The sequence below is a fragment of the Cydia strobilella genome, chromosome 6, assembly GCF_947568885.1.
Source record: "Cydia strobilella chromosome 6, ilCydStro3.1, whole genome shotgun sequence".
Classification (NCBI taxonomy): domain Eukaryota; kingdom Metazoa; phylum Arthropoda; class Insecta; order Lepidoptera; family Tortricidae; genus Cydia; species Cydia strobilella.
Window position 1 is genome coordinate 11,929,837 of NC_086046.1, and position 21,386 is coordinate 11,951,222.

Here is a 21,386-nt window from a genome sequence, read left to right on the forward strand (position 1 = left end):
GTATGCAATGTATCCGAACGTGTTCGTCATACCAGGGTTGCCGGTATAAATAAATTCCACCAATTCAGGAAAAAATATTCTACTGTTTGTATTATATTGTACTATTACTTTGTATAGGTACTTGAATATGTTTAATACTTGCACGTTATTATTAGAAAAACGACCAGTTAAAACTAAAAGTGAAATGAAAGTACCATTTTAAATCACTACTTCAATTTAAGAGCTTATTACACTATATTAATTTCGTGACTAACAAGAGGGACCCCGCTATACGTGAGACGCAATAAGAGATACATCCTATCGTTTCTCACGTATAGGCGTCCCTCTTGTTAGTCACTAAATTAGGATAGTGTAATAAGTTCTTTAGTTATCATGGATATTATTTTTATAGAAATTTTAAACAGTGAAACTGGTAACACTTACATTTTCGACTCTCAGCGAGATCTACAAGATGAAGTAATTTCTTTTAATTTTAGTGTTATTAAATAATTAAAGAGATATGATTGTGTAGTGTAAGTGTTATTGTGCGTTAATTTGTTCACGCGATTATAAGACTGGTAAGTAAACATGGACTATGACTTAGTAAATTAGCAGATCAACGGCCAACCCACGGACGAGCTGATTAGTCAGCTCCTATGTAAACTTTACAGCCATATAAAGATTGCGGAGAAGAATGAAGTTTGTACAACACTCTACAACGTAAAATCAAGAATACATTGTCTGCTGGCTAATTTGGTTTGTTTTAATTACCTTCGCGTAATATTTATAGTACTTAGCCGCTATTGTTTATTTGAACAAAATGTGCCAAAATAATTGTTTATAATTTTTTTATATTTCTATATTTTCAGGTTAACATGTTTGATATCCGTATCATTTTGTAGAGTTATGGATAAGAATTAAATTGTATAAATCATTGTCTTTAGTTATCACAATAACATTGTTAATTATAAAAAAAAGTAGGTATTCCACAAAAATAAAAATATTTAAAATACTTTCAGAATTTTTAAGCTTTTGACCTCTTGTTGGCTGGGAAAACATAATCATTAGAGATGCCATGAATATCGGTTTTGGCTGATTACTTATACTGAAGCACAGAATAACTAATAGTACTACCGTACAGAAAATTCACTCCTTCACAAAAGCCAGATTTAGGTATAAAATTATACCTACAGTCGCCGCCTGCAAGCAAAATTGAAACTTATAACCGCGCACAAACCTTGAATCTTCTTTGCGCGCTGCAGTTTTATGACCGAGCTGCGAGTGTCGGCACGGGGTTGTCACTTGACAAGTTTTTGTACCTATACCTACTGATTTATTATGTTTGAGATAAATATGTAGGAATTACAAACGTTGATTCTGTAAACATAAAATTTTTAGCCGGAGATAGTACGTCTGATTCACACGGAAGTAGGTATGCCACAGAAGTACTTATCCCTTTGAAAATATGTCGGTCAATATAAGCCGGAATTTGAAAAAAATGTTCTTCCGTTTAGAGACAGATTAGATCGCGATTTAGGTTTCGAACTATTTCGAAGCCATTGCGTATTTTCAATTTTGCGCGAGCGCCACGTGACACGACTATCGTGCGAGCCGAGCGGCAGCCCACTGTCATACACCTGCCCGGGCGGTGCGCTGGCCAAATATACCTAAACTGCGCAGTGACACCCCGCTGACTGAAGTGAATACTCCGCCCCACTAGGCCAAAACGCTGAATATTTTCAATTTATAAGACTTTTGGAGTCACATTTACAATGAAAACTGTTTGCCTACAAAGCACTACTCTACTCTGTATGTACTAGTATATAGTAAGAGTCAAATAAAATTTAGCCTACGATAAAAATAAAATTATTTGAAATTATTTATTTATTTATCATTCGCGACCCATTGTAGTTCAACAAATTTACACAAAACCTTTACAAATTATACATATAAACATTCTTCTTGAATCACTATCTATTTAAAAAAAACGCAAAATCTGTTGCCTCGTTTGAAAGAAGCATACATACGGACCAACATACAGAGCGGAAAGTGACTTTGTTTTATACTATGTAGTGATATGCCATTACAGTTACTGGATTTAAATTAAATATTAATCTAGTTTGAGGTTTGCACTCTTCAGATACTCATTGGCCGTTTCACTGAGGTTCGCAAAGTCTTCAATCCATCACTTGAATTTGGTGAAACGGCATTCCAGGACAATGTCCAATGAACTATTTGTAATCACAAAAGTTAGAAGTTTGTTGTGTTTAACACTTACATTTACATTTTAAACATGAAATATAGTGGTTTACGGTACATTTTAAGTTGTTTGCCATCGGCCTAAATACATGTGTTTCTCCACATCATGCATTGAAAACCGCATGATATGTCCGAGAATCTAAGGGCTCGCCCATGGTGTGTTATGAAGAGGTGAGTGGCGATATTGAGCTCTCAGAGTTTGGGGGTTTTTTTCTTCTAGCTGTCCAAGGTATAAGCAGCAGTCTTCGTCAACACCACATCTCAAAAGCACCAACCTTTGCCACTTCACACTTTTTGAGACTCCACGTTTATTTTTTTCATTTATTTATTAACACAAAGTATATACATTCTAAAAACTATGACAGCGAACAAAGCCCCCTAAGGCTTAACCATACCATACTGTACCATACTGGAATATTGAAAAGACGAGAGCACGAGATCTTGTCGAGGTTAGCCATAGCACTCTTAGCCATGCCAGCTCTGCGGCGTATCTCGGCGGTGCAACCACCGGCACTGGTTATCAACCCAAGATATACAAACTAGCTCGCTTTTTGGTAATCGCCGAGTGCTTCGGAAACTGGGACTACTGGGAGAATATTTGCCCTGTTTACTACCATTACTTTTTTCTTGGAACGGATAGATAAAACTTTTAAAGGACTAAGTCTAAATTTCCACCAGTCATCATTTTTAACCCCACAACTTTCAGCAGTCTAAACTTAGGGGAGATTTCCAGTCTTACAACTAAACTCAAAAAAAAAGGAATCTTATGGTTGATATTCCTGCCAAGGCTCTTTTATTGGGGTTTTCAGTTTTTTCAAGAAAGTTTTTCATAAGGTCGGCTATGCACATGTTACTTGTTATATTCAGGAGTAGAGTCATCCATAAGCGTTTTCTAAAATAAATATTGAAAACCTGATTCTCACAGATCCTGGTGTTTTTGGGTTCTTTCAACTCAGAACCACTAGCATATTCAATCCTGATCACAGAAATATATATACCATAGAAGACGTAAATGCATCTACTTCGCGTGTCCGAACCCCGACCAAGCGTCGAGGTTGACCGTCGCTCTTTACAGTCCGCGCGCGTCAATTGTTGCAGCCGGACGTCCGGGAAAACTTTAATAATGCTTCGTTGCATGATAATTAACTGCAATAGCCCAAAAATTGCGAGCACCCAAAGGCAACAACATCCTATCACAAATATGTAATTTTAAAATTATATTATGCGTAAATTTTGTATGAAAAAGTCGGCACGCTTGGTTTTAATACAAATCGTGGTATTTGCGTCATCTAGCGTATATATTAAATCTGTGATCCTAATGATAAAAAAATGTACCAAAAATTTGTATGAAAATTGTACCTACATTCCACTACGTCACGCACATACAAACGAATAATTCACACTAAAACGAGACGTTTTGGGACATCTTTATTTAATGGCATGATTAGATTAGATTAGATATTTATTCTCATAATATGAAATTACATTATAAATTATGCTAGACTAATCTACATGAATTTATATTATAATCGTCATTGACTAGATATTCACATAACATTATTTAATAAATTAATTGATACAAATCAAAAAAATGTCTTACAAATTTTAAATTAAATTAAAAATTAAATTTTATGCATTTATGTCAGAAACAAAATACGGGATTATTAACTAAGTATGAGTATCTCCTATTGATCGTCATGTTCTAAATAATAACAGGATGGAGAATGCTGTCGATTCTGAGTAGAATGAGCCCACAAAAGTCCAGATTTTAAAGAATCAGGTTTTCAACAATATTTATTTTAGAAAACGCCCCTATAGGTATAGTATAAGTTTCCTAGCAAGTGAGAAGATGTTATTGTATTGTTTATTAGGATCACCAACAGAAGATACAATTTACATACTAGTATTAACTTACAAAAAGGGCACATTTTTTATTGATCCCCCACTTACAGGCAATCACAGCATGCATTATTATATTAATTTAAACATTAAGTCAACAGTAACACCTAGAAAAAGACTTAGTATACATTACAAAAATCTAGAATAAGTATATAATACTAATTAACAAGACACCTAATAGTTAATATTAACAATAACTAAGGTAAGTTAGCCGAGCTAGCTGAGGTTGTCAACAGACAATAATTTGTTTTTAAATAAGACTTCACTATCGTGAAACACATCCAAAGAAGGAACATTATTAGCATGCTTGTTGTATAGGCGAGCCAGGCGAGGCAAAGGGTAATACAGGCAAGTTTCTGCAACTGGACGACTAGCACCTATTTTGGGTGAGGGAACAAATATTATAATATAAAACAGTTGGGCTTCCATAATTGATATCTAGTATTTTATAGTCCTTTTTAGGGTTCCGTATCCAAAAGGTAAAAACGAGACCCCTATTACTAAGACTCCACTGTGCGTCTGTCTGTCTGTCACCAGGCTGTATCTCATGAACCGTGATAGCTAGACAGTTGAAATTTTCACAGATGATGTATTTCTGTTGCGGCTATAACAACAAATGTGCCATTTTCAACCAAAAGGGTACTTATTGTCGCTTGTCAGTAAGGCGCTATTTCCATATAGCTTCAATTAGAAATCAACCTTATCAACAAGCGACAATGTGGTACCTTTTGGTTGAAAGCATCACGAATACTAAAAAGTACGGAACCCTCGCGGGCGAGTCCGACTCGCACTTGTCCGGTTTTTTTCATATCCTTTCTTGACATTGCATCTTACAAGATATGTTCATAATATTACACCCTGTGTGTCTTTTTCGTAGAGATTTTTTATTTTATCACGCGCAAGGGAAACTTGAAATCACGAACTTTTTTTTATTTGACAAAAAAAAGGTTAAACCCTGCTGGGTAAAGTAAAGGCTTCTCTTTCCCGCCATTTGATCCTATCCAATGGGTGTGCAGCTTGTGCACCTCACCATCCAACCTAGTAATTATCTTTAATATTTTATCAACCGTAAAACCGTTCACCGGCTTTAGGAACTTAATTTTACGTCCAAATTCGGTATAAAATCGTAATAAAGTTGCAGTGTCCGCAAGGGTAACGGTCACTGACCTCGTCCCCGTTGCACCCCTTAACCGTTATTGTCGATATATGGCAACTGGTTGAAGGCCCAGTCGAAGGTCTTACGGGGATTATCGGCAACTTGTTCCTTGGTCCTGTTATATGTTCGATACAAGTTTAGAGTACACCTGCTATTAAGTTGGCTAACTGATTTTAATGATTGCCATCTTGCTGTTGAATACGGCTCTAAATGAATCATAATGATTTATCTTTATTGAAACTAACACAAAATAAGTTAAAATATTAACAACAACTCAGGTTATAAAGCTGCGATTACGGCCATGCCACGCGCAGAAAATCACTTTTACTACTTAGTAAAGAAATGACCTGACGTGCAGTTTTGTCACCTAAAGTTGTCTGGAACACCGCTATTCTATAAGACTGCTCGTTGTTAAACTCTACTCCGGGTGGACTCTAGCTGGGTGGCTGGATCGAGGGTCAGATGCAGAAGGCGGATCTTGGACACGGCGCGTATCGTACGGTTCGTCGGTTCTTAGCACTGCGGCCCTGACCACCGGCAGCTTGGGCCCTGCCCCGCTGCTGACGGCACCCTATGTTTTTTGTGTTGTTTTTGTACGTTTTTTTGTATTTTACTTTTATATTAGTAGTAGTAGTAGTAGTAAATCACTTTATTGTGCAAAACAAAAATTGTTAACATGAAATTCATAAAATTTAGGTACAAAGGCGAGCGATAGAAATGGAGGCGAGGTATATTCGTGTTATAAACAACCTAACTTAAGGAGAAAAATAAATAAGGAGAATAAAATGCCTCAGATCGAATGTTTATCGGCTTTGTCTCTTGTCTGGAGCATCGCCATTCGTAATTTAAAAAAACATAAAATAACCCACGGGTGAGATGCACTGATAGTAATATCCTTAGTTACAGTAGGTAGATTTATAAAGTTCGGGTTTTAATCCAGATTTGTTGATGAAAAAGCAGACAGCTGACCTAAAAAAATACGTAAACAAACGCTCAGTAAATTAAGATCGCTTGCTAAGCAAGCAAGCTCGCTTACATGCCAAAGAAATTTGCATATTACTATGGCTGCTTCGGTGGATTGTGTAACCGAAAGAATGCTTGCGACGATAGCTTTGAATCATCGATATCTGATTATGACGTAATTCGTCCAACATACGGTAAACACCGGTTTCTTGTCCTTAATTAACTGACCACCAGTCATAGCAGCGTAAAAATCGATAAAAAACAGTATAATAGGTATGTAATTTTTCTCCCAAACCTTGATTTTACAATTAGTCGAATTTTAAAAAATAGATCTCAAGTGTATTACCGAAATATATTATTTGACTTATTTTTTCTCCAAGACCATTACATAAAGTATAGTAGGATAAGGCGCTCAAATATTTTATAAACATGTCAGCCCATGAGAGCCGATTTCGATCGAGATGCCTCCATGTTTTTTTACGTACTATTTATCGTTACCTAGTTTAATCTTAGCTTAATCGAATTTAGGGTCTCCGTTGTTTAGTTTAAGTCTGTATTTAAATATTATAAGAGTTGTATGTAGGAAATGATTTGACTTACTTATTTTTCGAAAATACTTTGCTTCCTTCAATGGAGCCGGAAGTTGGCTAAGGGAACTCTAGTAACACAACGCAAATCCATTAAATTCGGGTTGGTTTCAATGATACGATTAGCATATCGTCGACTGTAGGCGTTAGTACTACGAGTATTAAGTATCAAAATACGTTTATCTGAACGAATATTTGAGAAGTTTCACCATCTTTTAGGGTCTCCGTTGCCTTAAGACTTTGCGTTAAAGACTTACTTCAAATTTGTTATCACCGGTGCATTTTGTGATTAATGTACAGCGAGCAGCAAAAGTGCATGGACACATTATGAATGAATAAAGTGGCCATGCAAAAGCGAAGAAAACACAATTAAATATCGGTCTCAAACGTTACAAATAAGGATAAATAATACGCTCTATTCCATCAATTAGGTCAGTTCTATCCTTGACACACTGAGAATGGACGCTGTTAGTGCCAGACCACAGTCTACCGAGGAGCTTGTTGGGCCAATAAACATATTGTGTAGGTGAACTCTCGCTAAATACTGTTTCGGAGAAGCGCCGGTGACTGCGGCCGCTGTATCACCGATGACGAAGTTATTTTCTGTACAATTAGTCAGCCGCGTATCCGCCGCGAGCGCAGGTCGTGCGCTGCGTTGCCCCATCTGTTTTTATTTACTCGAACAGTTAGTTTTAGATAAAAAAGTGGCGCCGGCAACGTCTACTATTCAAGCCTCCCTCAGTTAAATGAACGCTATTTCGAGATTAAACATTGATAACTTATCGTCGCTTTAGTTTTAAGCGCGCTTAAAATAGTCTCTACCTCATATTGAAGTAGTCCATCTCAATACTTGCCGAAACTTGGAAACAGTACATAAGAAAAGCTATGTTGTGATATGTGATTCTTGCCATCCAAATACTCTCGTATTTTTGACTAGAAATGTGAGCCAGGCTGTGATAAGAAACATTTCGAAAATAGTGGGATCGTTAGTATGAAACTGAAAGTGTTGTGAAGTATTATAGTGTAACGTCTTATGTAAATGTCCCAGCTGTGAACGGAAGTGGGTCGACCGTGTATACCTGCTGTATGCATATGTAAAACCATATATTGAATTAAACCTTGTTTTGGTAAGTTGTCGTAATAAAATTTCTTAATGGTTGGAAAACTAGTGCAAGCGTCAGTCAGTAAGATGGTTAGAATCGTGAAACTTTAAAACACTGGTAAAGAAAATAAAGAGTGAGTTGAGTGTAGCTGGAGTGTAGTCACTAGTCACACACATTGAAGAAAATCTCTACAACTAATTTCGCTTCTATAAGCCACGGTCCTATTATGTCAATAAAACAATTATCATGCTGATGGGGTTGGCCGGTCGAAGTATTTAATGGGATTTTATGCCCTGGATGCCAACTTTTTAAGCCAAATCTCATAGAAAAAGGGGCAAGCTATGATGGCGCCATTTATACAAACCTTTGACAGTGTGTGTTAGCTAGGCCTTATTAACATCGATACAGATTCCAGACACGCTGTGCTTTTCCTCTTCAGTTCAAGTGACATTAATAGTTGGATATAAATAATATAAATATTGATGGTGTATAGTTCCGATTGTAACCCCTAATTTTGCCGCGATGATTTCATCGCAACATTCACGACGTGACTTCTCAGCTTCTTGCAAGATAGCATGAGTAATATAATACAGGTAAACACTCAATGAAATGACGCGATTGACATTGACTGCCTTGATAGGTAACTTGTTTTTTGTTGAATGTAGCATTTATGCACTTCGCACTTGAAACTGCATAGTTGAAACTCTTTAAATCTAAAATTAGAATCAATGAACAGATTTTGATGCAGATGTAGATACTTCAGTCCTCTCGTTTTGTCTTAAACAACTGGACTATGATTTTTATTATGTGATCCTTATATATATTTATATATGCCACTTTTTGGACAAACAACGTTATTGATGAAACGGCGTGTGGTATTGTTAAGAGCCTCGTGAACGGTTTTGTTTGTAAAACTCTTGACTTGTTAGTAACTTTTAATATTTAATGGAAATATCAGTAGAAAGGCCTTTCAATCCACTTAGGTTACTTACTCTTTGAAAAATATATAATTAGGTATATTTGTTCAAAATCTTGTTTTAAAGCTTGCTAACTTCTTTTTTGGACAGGACAGGCAGTCATCTATAGTACTCATCAAGATCTAAGCGGAAATTTGGGCTGGTTTAATCAAGCATGACCGACTTCTACAATCAGCAATAATCAATACTGCATCATTATTCTTGACCCGTCAATAAGATGGATATATATATTCCGATAAATTGCACTCCGGTGGTTGTTTGTCAACTGCCAGTTTGGACCATATGATTTGATCCCCTTTTGATGTAGATCTACATTATTTTAATTAACTACGAGTATAACTACCTATAACAGAGTTATCCCTCTGTCCGTTTTGAGACTAACGATCAGAGGCTCACCTCACCTAGCAGACAACTTGCACTATTTGATGTACATAGACCCCGTATGGTATAAACATTGTTATTTGGATCGTTAAAATAAAAAAGTCATCTTAAAAAAAACCATCCATTCAGCTTTGGCTAAAACCCACCTTACAGATGTAGGAACCCGACTTGTACAATCGGTCACACGTTGGTCCCGTAACCGTGTCGGCCCACACGTCAAGTCTGGCTGGCCTCGATCCGCGCGTGGGCGGCGCCCTTTCTAGTTGCGCCCGCGCAACACCCGAGCCCATGCGGCGCGTGCTGTGCGCCTGGTTCCCTTCCGCGACACTTTTTCAAATGTTGTTATGTAGTTTAACCTGAACCTTGCGGCTCTTGTCAGATAGCAAGGGGGGATTTTTCGCAATTTGTAATTCTATTATCTGCAATTTTACTGTCTTTGTTAATCTTAAAGCGACGTAGAAGAAGATACCTAATTAAACTTTGTGGTTTTAACCCAGATAATTTTAATGTTCCTCTAATGAACTTAATTCAATTACTTATATATTCCGTTAGTGTTGCCAGTTATTACTTCCGTAATTAACCAATGGTTGCTTAGAAGAAATCACTTTTTAGCGATAGTTCCGTACCCAAAGGGTAAAAACGGGACCCTATTACTAAGACTCCGCTGTCCGTCTGTCCGTGTGTCCGTCTGTCACCAGGCTGTATCTCGCTATAACATCAAATACTAAAAACAGAATAATATAAATATTTAAGTGGGGCTCCCATACAACAAACGTGATTTTTTGCTGTATTTTTCCGTAATGGTACGGAACCCTTCGTGCGCGAGTCCGACTCGCACTTGGCAGGTTTTTTTATTTTGTTTATGTTAATTTTATGTTATCGATTGCATTTTAATCGTTGTGTAAATTCAAATAAATGTAGGTAGAAAAATATTGACCACATGTTGACCATGTTTAGGTATTTCCGTTGCGCATGATTATTCATTTAGTATTTGTGATTGCAATATTATTAAGAGCCACTTGCGCGTTCCAGGGTTACCCAACAAACTCGGAGTTAACCATTTATACAGGGGTTAAACTGTACTGTGGGTATAAACGGTAAACTCCGAGTTAGTTGTGGCTAACCCTGGGACGCGAAAGTGGCCCTAAGTCTCTTCGCAACGACCTTCGTTTAAATAGAGTTACATATATTATTAAGCCACCATGAAGTTGTTTTTATCCTCGTATGGACTTTGCAAATGAAAACACTTTTTTAATAAACACTCAATTCCACATTAACTGCCCCGGCATTAAAGGTCTGTTTGGCACTATTAAGCAATTACTTCATTAGATTAGAGCAAATCATATCAATACTCTGTAAATATTATTAGGAATCAACAATGAAATAAATGAGTAATAAACATTATCGTTTCTTTCCAGATTTCGATCTGAACACAACCAAACCGCACAATGCACACACAACGAACGACGTTACGACTGTGCCTATGGGCTTGCCTGGTCGCGATATGTTGGGCGGACCAACCCGCTCCATTAGCCCAACTAGCGCAGAACCCCTGCTCCAGCAAAACCACCTGCAGCGACTGCATACGGGCGGCCAGCTGTGCCTGGTGCTTCGCCGCCGGGTTCAACGGCCCGAGGTGCTTCAACCCTGCCTTAGAAGGAGGCACTGCGGGTTGCAATGAAGCTTACATCTTCAACCCTGACAACGAGCTGTCCGTAGATCAAGCTTATAACAAGGAACTTAGTAGAAGTAAGTAGACCAGAGACACCTACCGCTCTTACTCCGCTAGCCGTCCCTAAACTCCTGCTCCAGCAAAAGGGGCATTACACGAGAATGTCGCTTACGAGATGCCATTCTTTTAATACTTTTGAAAATGCTGAGAAAGCGATATTTGGTCTGGTAATACTTCATGAGATATACTGGCTAACAAATTGGTAATATATTCTTGATCTTTACGCATTTGATTGAGGTAACTGGGATACAAGGCAAAAGTATTTCGTAAGCGATATTCTCAGCAAAGCAGTGACTGATGACAAGCTGTGCCTGGTATTTCGCCGCCGGTTTAAACGGCGCCAAGTGTAGTTCCCGCTCTGGAATAAAGCATTGCGGATCATGTCTAAAACCCTTGACTCGCGATTTACCTCTATAGACCCCGCTTACAACAAGGAACTGAGCAGAAATAAGATTATTTGACTAAAAAAACCGGCCAAGTGCGAGTCGGACTCGAGCACCGAGGGTTCCGTACTTTTTAGTATTTGTTGTTATAGCGGCAACAGAAATACATCATCTGTGAACATTTCAACTGTTTAGCTATCACGGTTCATGAGATACAGCCTGGTGACACACGGACAGACAGACAGACAGCGAAGTCTTAGTAATAGGGTCCCGTTTTTACCCTTTGGGTACGGAACCCTAAAAAGTAAAAAGAAATCAATACCTATACTCTGGCTCTCGAAGCTAAAAATTATTATTTAATCAATGCCGCTGCGACGTAAACTGTGCAAATAAATAGATTCACTTAATAAGTATGAAAAATATTCATCCTAGGTTACATTCAAACATCACAGATGTTTAATGTTAAGTTAGTTATATTACAGACATTTAACTTGTAAACTACAAATAAATCAGATTATATCGCGTATATTGAATTTATAATACATCCCGACGTTTCGAACCCTTTACAGGGTAAAACAATTAATAATTTATTTGTGGTTTATGTTAAACTAACAGAGCCTGCCACTAATTTATAGCTATTATTCTCATTAAAGGATTTCATAATATAAACAAACGCTGTTTGTTGGTATTGCTAACTGTGTTATCATTCTTCTCGTGTACCCCGGAGAGTTGCGATTAGAAGGATAATGTGTAACTCCGTAATTTGCAGTTGATAAGTAAATGAGTCATATATTATAGCAATAAAAAACCTATAATAGTTATTTGTTTTACAAGGAGGCAAAGTTGTTGTTTAACCTCTCGTGCTAATATTGATACCCGAGCAAGCGAAACCAAAATTGAACCACGAGCGTAGCGAGTACTTTTTACAGAATAAAAAATGTTCAACTTTGCCTCCAAACCATTAAAAGAATACTTACGCGTGTTTGAGTAGAAATTTTTACCGCTAATATTTAAATACAATATTTTAAATGTGTATTTGTGTAGTTTAATTTGCAATTCACATTTATTGTAATTTGTTAATAATGTGACTTTTTTATAATGTTTATGACAAGTTTATATAAAAAAACTGCAAAATATAACAAACATCGTTTATTGATTTTTTTTAATAGGCGTAGTGGCAGAATGTCATAACGAAACAAAAAGCAAATATTGCTTACAGTTTTTTAATGGCTGAATGCCATGATGCTGTGTCACAAAGTACATGTGAAATTAAAAAAGAGCTACTTCCCGGCCTAGGCCTGCAACTTTGTATGAAATTTCATTAAATAATAATAATTTAATAATAATTTATTTATTGCAAGTAAGTTACACTCATAATGTGGTTAGTAAAACTTAATTCTAAATTATGTATTAGTATTTTTTTAAACCTAGGGATACATCTATATCTATAAACTATTTTTGTTGTCATCTGAGTACGGCACATGTAGCCGACTGCAGCATAGTAAATAGGGGGAGTCCAGCCTGTCCCCTATCATCTTCATGGTGATGTTGGGGCTGGCGCGCACCCGGCGCACCAGGGATGCGGCCCTCTTACGGATAGTGGCATAGAAACAATCGACCCTGGCTTCAGCGAACATCCCTGATGCGCTACAGAAGCGCGGCAGCCCCATCAACACCCGGAACGCGTTATTATACTGGACGCGGAGGGCTTCGTAGGCCCGTTTCGTATATGAAAGTGCACGAGTACAGTGAGGTGCAGTAAGCTCTAAAGAGTGTCACTTTCACCTCCCTGGTACAGCGCACAAATTTGCGAGCAATCATATTCGCCCGGGCCGACAGGGCCCTCCTTTCTCTCTCTATGTCTTTATCATCTTTAAGGTCTGCCGTGACTATGTGCCCAAGATATTTAAACATGTCCACCCGTTCGAGGTCTGCCCCGTTTAGTTTGATGGGTGTCACTTCGGCTGTTCTGCCACGGCCGACCTCAAAGACCATATATTTACTTTTATTTACGTTATATTTTAAGCCGTGAGTCTCTGCATATGTTTCACACACCTCCAGCAGCCTACGTATGCTACCAACCGATGCGCTTAGCAGAACCATATCGTCTGCATAACTAATATTATTAAGGCAGACACCGTCAATATGACATCCGATATGCAATCTGCCAAGCGCATCTAGCAGTTCGTTCATGTAGAGGTTAAATAGAGTGGGTGAGCTCAACCCCCCCTGCCTCACCCCACACTCCAACCTATAAGGGTCAGAGAGCGCATCCGCCCATCTAACGCAGTTGACTTGGTTTCCATACCAGTACCTGAAAATGCTGATTAGTCCAGATGGAAGTTTAATGTCTTCAAGTTTCTTCCATAAAATCTTATAGGAAACCAAGTCAAAAGCCTTAGATAGGTCAAGGAAGCAGGCATATACAGGGGAATTTTTATCTACGTAGATTTTTATCTAAGAGCCAATATTGCATTTTCTGTGGATAATCCTTGTCTGAAACCAAACTGGTTATGGTTTAATTCCACGTACTCGCTTAATCGCGTGTTAAGCACACTATCAAATACCTTAGCTATTATAGTTGCGAGTGATATCGGCCTATAATTATTTACATCGGACAGATCTCCCGTTTTATTCTTTACTATAGGCACAACTATCGTTCGCATCAAGTCGTCTGGCAAATAAGAATGCGTTACACATAAATTAAATAACATTGCTAACACTCTCGCCAAATGGGGACCTGCATGCTGGAGATGTTCAATGCTGAGACAATCATGACCCGGTGATTTGCCGCGAGACATTGTTTTTATAGCCTTCTCCACCTCCCGGGCAATGAACACCGGGCATGTTATGTTTGTCTCAGCATTGCTTAACTCTGCATCCTTCGAGCCTAAAGAAGATTTCACAAAAAAGTGATTTTTAAAAATATTTGAAATGCTCCTTGCGTTGCTTTCACCGTTAACACACACAGGCAGGCCAGACCGGAAGTTCATACTATTTGTACCTTTCCAAAATGCTCGAAAATTCTTCTTTGAGTGATGGGAGGCAATTAAGTCCATTTTGATTTGGTGCTGGTGATCCTGGCACCATTTCAACCTCGACTTAAATATTTTTCGGCTCTAACACATCTTCTCAAAGAAATATCCATTTTTGGGCTTTCCGTGCAAGTTCCACTCGCGAAATCCCGCTCTGGCCACCCTATGAGCTTCACCCACGTGTCTATTCCATCCTACCAACCTATTTTTATGTTTAGGATTTCTACCTGCCCAACTTGCGGACGCGGCTCCTTTAAGAGCACTCACTATGTTACAGTACATTGCATTAATAATTTCTTTATGACTTAATATATTACAGTAATCATTGGCGCATGTCGTGAATTCCAAAGACCTCTCTCATCTGGCTGCGCCCGAGTCGTGATACATCCCAGTCTAATATGAATAGCATAATATCAATATTTCGTTGCATGTTTGAGAAAAATACTAATGTTTAAGAGAAAACTAAAATACTTGGATAGCATGTGGATCTCGTCTATAATATAACCCCTCAGCTGTGGTAAGTAGTTGACATCAGAATTTCACCTTTAACCTTGTATTGCTGTAGTTTCAAAAGTGCTCGGGCTCGAGTGGCCTTTCCACAGCTGAGGGGATAAGTGGAGCCTTGGGTTGTAGAGCTCATGGTGATAGTTAATCGATCGCCCGGTTCGATTAATTCTTCCGTACCTATCATTACTATCAGTATCAGTTTTCTGTTCTTTATATCCTGCTGCCCTAAGGTTGTCTGAAAGAGATCGCTTACAACGATAAGACCGCCTGTTGCTACCTTTTTATATACATTGTGAATCTGTTATTGAATTTTTCTTTGGTGGTACAATAAAATATTTTCTTACTACGATTCTTCTTCTTTCTTCTTCTTCTTTTCTAGGGGCTATGTAAGGCTCCAGAGCCTATGTATCACTGCGACCATCTCTGATCTATTGTGATCGCCACCTACTACAACTCTCGATCCAAACCTGCAACTTCAAACAGCTGCAGGATCTTTTTGGTTTCGAAAGACTTTAACTCCTCCGGGCGCAATATATGTCCACCCAGGATCAAGTCACGAGTGCGCATTAGGCAGGGGCACTCTGTGAGGATGTGTAGGGGCGTCTCCTCTGCCTCCATACAGAGTCTGCACCGCCCCATGTCACGTTTCCCCATAGTGTGCATGTGCTTATTTAGGCCGCAGTGCCCGGTAAGCACCCTGACCAAGTTGCGCAGTTGGTTCCTAGGCAGCGCCAAGGCGCTCGAAGACGCCTTTTTGCTGAAGGCCTTGATAAGCGCTTTGGAATGGTTCAACCCTGGTTTCTCCCTCCAGAGTTGAATGGTTTTGTATTGACAGTAGGTCTTTAGGGTGAGCCGCGTTAGGCTTCTGGGAATCCCACAAAACGGCTCAGGACTGTAGTTCTTCCCCTTAGCCCCTGCTCGCGCGAGTTCGTCGGCCTTTTCGTTTCCAACGATACCCGCATGCCCCGGGACCCAACGTAGAACAACCTTGTTCCTGGCTCCAAGGTTGTTCAATAATTGCCTGCAGTTCTCAACCAGCCTCGATGTGGTGACATCAGAGGTTAGGGCTAAGAGTGCCGCCTGGCTATCCGAATGGATATAGATAGTATGGTTGCCGTAGTTGCTTTGCAGATTCATTGACGCACATTCAATAATGGCGTATACCTCTGCCTGGAATATAGAGCAAAAACGCCCTAGGTTTAAGCTGATGCTTTTCCTGGGCGCTTCACCATATACTCCGCAGCCTACTTCAGATCCGGATTTGGAGCCATCAGTGTACCACCTCAGGCTTCCTTCTTTCCACTTAATTTGACTGTTTGACCAGTCCTCCCTTTTGGGGAGTTCCACTGAGTAGAGTTTGAGTGGACAAAATTTGGGTGCCATAGTGTCGGACGGCATCCCAAGAACAGGAATATCGTACACTGATTCCCTAAACAGTCTCAGAGTTTGCGATAACCAATTACCTCTCCTCGCGCCCGCTATTCTAAGCATACTAGATCTCGCCTCCAATTCCAGATGCAGGTGAAGGGGCGGTAGATTTAGTATGGCCTCTAGGGCTGCCGTCGGGGAGGATGACATGGCTCCAGTGACGATGACACAGGCAGTTCTTTGCAGGCTGCCAAGCCTCGTCACTGTTGCCTTCTGCGTCGTTTTCCTGTACCATGCTACGGAGGCGTAAGACACTATCGGCCTCACTATAGCCGTGTACAGCCACAAGGCAATCTTGGGTTTTAGACCCCATCGGTTGCCTGCTAAACGACAGCATATTGCCAAGGCTGATCTAGCCTTTTGTATAGTTCCGTCCACATGCTTGTTCCAGGTCAGTTTCTGGTCCAGTGTTACCCCCAGATATTTGACCTCTGTTGAGAACGGAATAGTTTTACCATTCATGACAAGCGGCTTAAGTTTGTCTAGTTTCCGCTTGTTCGTGAATGGAACTATAATTGTCTTGTCCGCATTGATAGACAATTCATTATCTCTGCACCATGTATTCATGGTGTTGAGAGCCCTCTGCATAAGGTCTGATAAAGTACTTTGACAGTTGCCCCTCACCGTCACAACAAGGTCATCTGCGTACCCCTGAGTGTCGATTCGGAGCTCCGCCATCTTATGCAGAAGTCCATCCACCGCGAGAGTCCAGAGCAAGGGAGATAGTACACCCCCCTGCGGGCAGCCTCTCACAGTGGCCACTTCCAGTGTAGTGTTAAGCAAGTCTAGCCTAACCATTCTGCTTGAGAGCATGCTTTGCACCCAGCGGATAGTGGTGTCGTCCACCTCCTTGGCCCTGAGCCCTTCCACCAGTGTCCGAGTGGGTGTATTATCAAAAGCGCCCTCAATATCTAGGAAGGCCGACAGGGCTATGTCCTTGTCTTCCAAAGCCCTTTCCACTCTGTCAACCAGCTCCAGCAGGGCAGTCTCTGTAGATCTGCCCCTACGGTAAGCGTGTTGGGTGTCGTGTATGGGTTTGTTTAGAAGACAGCTCTCCCTGATATACTTATCAATTACCTTTTCCAAGGTTTTAAGGAGGAACGAGGAGAGGCTGATGGGTCTGAAGGACTTGGCTAAAGCGTAATCCTTCCTCCCAGCCTTCGGTATAAATAATACCTTAACCATGTTCCACTGCTCCGGTAGGTGTCCCCAGGCATAACTAGCTCTGAAGATCCTGACCAAATGCGGGATTAGGACTTCAGCTCCTCGCTGCATTAGCACAGGGCTTACTCCGTCCAGGCCGCACGTCTTGTAAGGTTTAAAGGAGTTTATAGCCCACCTCACTATCCCAGGTCTTATGACGAGGGCAGCCTGCCTCCAGTCCTCTGGGCGAGGCCTATGCAGGCCTCTGACCAGCTGGGGCTCGTGTGACTGTCCTGCCCCCGGAAAGTGAGTTTCAGCCAAGAGCTCCAAAGTCTCCATCTCACTAGCAGTGAAGGAGCCATCATGCCTCCTGAGAAGGCCTACTTGATTACTTCTAGCTTTGGAGAGTATCCTGTGAAGTCTCGCTCCTTGAGGCGTATTTTCAATACTACGATTACTTTTTCCTTTAATTCTTGTATTCATAAATGATTAATCCCTCGTTTGTGTTTCAGCGCGGTCTCGCTCGAGCTCCAGTTCAGGCTCGTACGGGGAGGCCGGTTCCTTTGGAGCCGGCGCCAGCGGCGGCGGCGCCATGTCCACAGCGGGCTCCGGCGAGAACCTCGTTCAGATCAAACCACAGAGAGTCAACCTGCAATTACGACAGAGTAAGTACCTATATATAAAAACTGATTGTAATACTACTTCAATAATTTCACACCGGTCAAAGTACTCCAAAATGTGAAGACATTCGTTTCGCAAATTTTGTGATCACAAATCCACACATGGTTGGATTCGCGCTGTATCGCCTTGGGGCCGGCAAATTTTTAATGTCTTTTAATTAATTAAAAAAATGAGGCTCTTAATTCGGTTGAAGGTTTTTTATCACTATACACTTTTTTTCGTTACAAATATAACATTACGTTCATTGTCATTTATTACATTTCAATTATTTTACAGATCAAATGCAGAAGCTATCGTTCGCCTACTCCCGTGCCCAGGACTACCCACTAGACCTGTACTACCTTATGGACCTCAGTCGTTCTATGAAGAACGATCAGGAAAAACTGGCTGCCCTCGGCAATTTGCTCTCGGCTACTATGAAGAATATTACCTCCAACTTCAGGATAGGCTTCGGCTCGTTTGTCGACAAAGTTGTCATGCCTTATGTTTCTACTGTCGAAAAGAAGTAAGTAACATCAATGTGGTGAAGACCGGCATATAACATTTTTGGTTGGGAAGACAGTCAAATTTGTATACATGCTTCGCTCCTTCTGCTCTGCCGACCTTCCGTAAGTGGAGTATGTGTACAAACGCAAGAGTTGGAAGCGACGAAAGAGGTTGTAGACGGTCTTACCTGATAGACGGCCCTAACCACATTGACTCTATTGGTATTACGGCTGTCCATTATAATTAGATTTATCTATTTTATTTTCCTTAAATAAATATGAAATTCAGGACGTTTTCTCTTGAAAATTATTCTTATATCTATCTGCTGTTTCTTATTTACTAATGATGACATTTCGTTTCAGCTTGAAGGCGCCTTGCGAGGGCTGTGCGGCACCTTACGGCTTCAAGAACCAAATGTCACTTAGCACTGACACCGCTTATTTCGATGTACGTATAGTGTAGTTTATACTTAAAATACCACTGTTAGAGATATACTTAAGGTCTAATACGAGTACTCGAAACCTTTTACAATGATTTTGATAGCAGAACATATTGAGACTAACTGAGAGAGATAACTAAACTTGTTTATTCCCTGGTTTTTTCATGTTGTATTAATATATTGTTAAGCCTTTGTCTGCCAAAGACGTCAACTAACGCGCGCGGCTACAGACCAATATCAACCTTCGTGCATTCGGACAAGGTTCACGATTACGCGCCGCGCACGTTAGGCGTGGCGTTCAAAGTATTAAATAATAATTTAAAAAAAATGTACGTGTTTAAATTGTAATTTCCTCTTCAGCAAGCTGTATCTAAAGCCGACGTGTCCGGAAACCTGGACGCGCCAGAGGGCGGGTTCGACGCCATTATGCAAGCCATGGTGTGCAAGGAGCAGATCGGTTGGCGACAGAAGGCCAACAGGCTCCTTGTGTTCTCGACTGACGCCGGGTTCCACTACGCCGGAGATGGCAAGGTAAACATACACCAAATACTATCTGAAGCTGATGTGTCCGGTAACCTGGACGTGCCCGAAGGTTCGACGCGACTCATACATGCCATTGTCTTGTCAGATTTACAATGTCGTATTATTTTCTATATTAGTCATTTTGCGCGGGGATACACTTAGCTGTGTCTCGTTGGTGAGTTTATATACCGCATCACAGCATAACATGTGTCATTAGAACAATGTAGTGTAAAGGTCTAAATATTTACATACAGCTTGGCGGCATCGTTCAACCCAACGACGGTGAATGCCACATGGAAGACAACCTGTACACGTACTCTACCATACAAGACTACCCCAGCATATCACAGATCAATCAAAAGGTATGTTAGAACTGCTAAGGCAATCATTTTTATTGTCATACAATTTGGATTAATCAACTGTTTCTGAACAACAACATGATTAGTATCCCGCATTATTTTAATGTTAATAACAGTAAATTTAGCCTCTCTACTCCCAGAGAGCGTCGCGTAATCACGTCGGCCGAAAGGCTACAGATGTAGTGCATAATTATTTTCCTTCTTATTTTCACGGAAACGTACGAACGTGTCTTATTGCTATTTAAGTCGGTCTCGGTACAAAAAGTACTGAGGTTGACTGAAGTAGCATGACAAATACTAACGTTTCCGAGAAAATACGATGGAAAACAATTATGCACTACATCTGTAAGGGGTTACGCGAGACCGTGGAAGTAACCATAGCAACAAGTGGCAAGAAATACATAGTTGATCCATCTATTAAGAGCAACATTTACACGTTTTGGTTTCTCTTAGGCGAAGGACCACTCAATCAACGTGATATTCGCGGTGACGTCAGAGCAGATCGGCGTGTACGAGGAGCTCAGCAAGCACATCCAGGGCTCCAGCAGCGGCGTGCTCACCGAGAACTCGGACAACGTCGTCGACTTGGTGCGCGAGCAGTACAATGTGAGTGCAATGATTAACCCCTCCCTGGAGACCCAGGGGTCTAAGTTTCCCTACCAAAAACGACGTTGATGTTTTAAATTCAATTTTGAACCATCCTTATGCAATAAGCAATAAAAAAAGTAATTAAGAATTACGGGGTCAAGTCCAATACGTTAGCTCCAATGGCTTCACCGGAGAAACATAACTATTTGCCAATTACAGCTAAACCTTGTTTTTCCTTTTTATCACCGAGTTGAAAATTTAATGTTTAGGTCATAATCGTAATCCTATTGCATTGCAGTATATATGTGTCACAAATAGGGAAAAAATACTCCTTTGTCTGTATTGGTGACTAGTCTGTTTATTCTATTTTATTAATGCTTGATAATGTTATGTTTCTTATGTTTAAGTGAATAAGTTCTAATCTTTTGTCTCACGTGTCTGATTATTTCACTGTTGTTTCATCCAGAAAATAACTTCGGCGGTTGAAATTACGGACACATCGAGTGACGCCATCCAGATCGTGTATTACTCATCCTGCCTTGACAAAACCAACGTAATTCAGACGAATAAATGTGACGGATTAAGGGTAAGTTATATTTTTGCATTAATAATTTTATACTAAGAATTGTTAGTAACAAACGTTTGTTCAGTTGGTTTTTCTTACTGAATTTTTTTTAACCCCACGTACCCCTTATCAGTCTCTCAGCTGACTGCGGACCACATGGCGAAAAAATAACACTGTGTATTTAAGAAAGTTTGGTTATAGGTATTTAACGCTT

At 40.0% G+C, this 21,386-nt stretch overlaps 1 protein-coding gene across 2 annotated transcripts in view; it reads left to right on the plus strand.

The window, feature by feature from the left end:
• The first annotated feature begins 414 nt into the window (after positions 1 to 414).
• The window catches only part of LOC134742454 (integrin beta-PS), a 28,580-nt gene continuing 7,608 nt past the window's right edge, over positions 415 to 21,386 (plus strand). The window contains exons 1-9 of one of the 2 annotated variants that reach the window (XM_063675627.1): positions 415 to 557; positions 10,723 to 11,053; positions 18,045 to 18,197; positions 18,490 to 18,718; positions 19,062 to 19,146; positions 19,499 to 19,669; positions 19,915 to 20,022; positions 20,473 to 20,625; positions 21,074 to 21,193. In XM_063675627.1, coding sequence (XP_063531697.1) covers positions 10,753 to 11,053; positions 18,045 to 18,197; positions 18,490 to 18,718; positions 19,062 to 19,146; positions 19,499 to 19,669; positions 19,915 to 20,022; positions 20,473 to 20,625; positions 21,074 to 21,193 — 1,320 coding nt within the window. In that variant the 5' untranslated portion in view covers positions 415 to 557; positions 10,723 to 10,752. Of the gene's footprint in view, positions 558 to 7,447; positions 7,971 to 10,722; positions 11,054 to 18,044; positions 18,198 to 18,489; positions 18,719 to 19,061; positions 19,147 to 19,498; positions 19,670 to 19,914; positions 20,023 to 20,472; positions 20,626 to 21,073; positions 21,194 to 21,386 lie in introns of those variants that run through there. The other variant, XM_063675628.1, reaches the window with a different exon arrangement.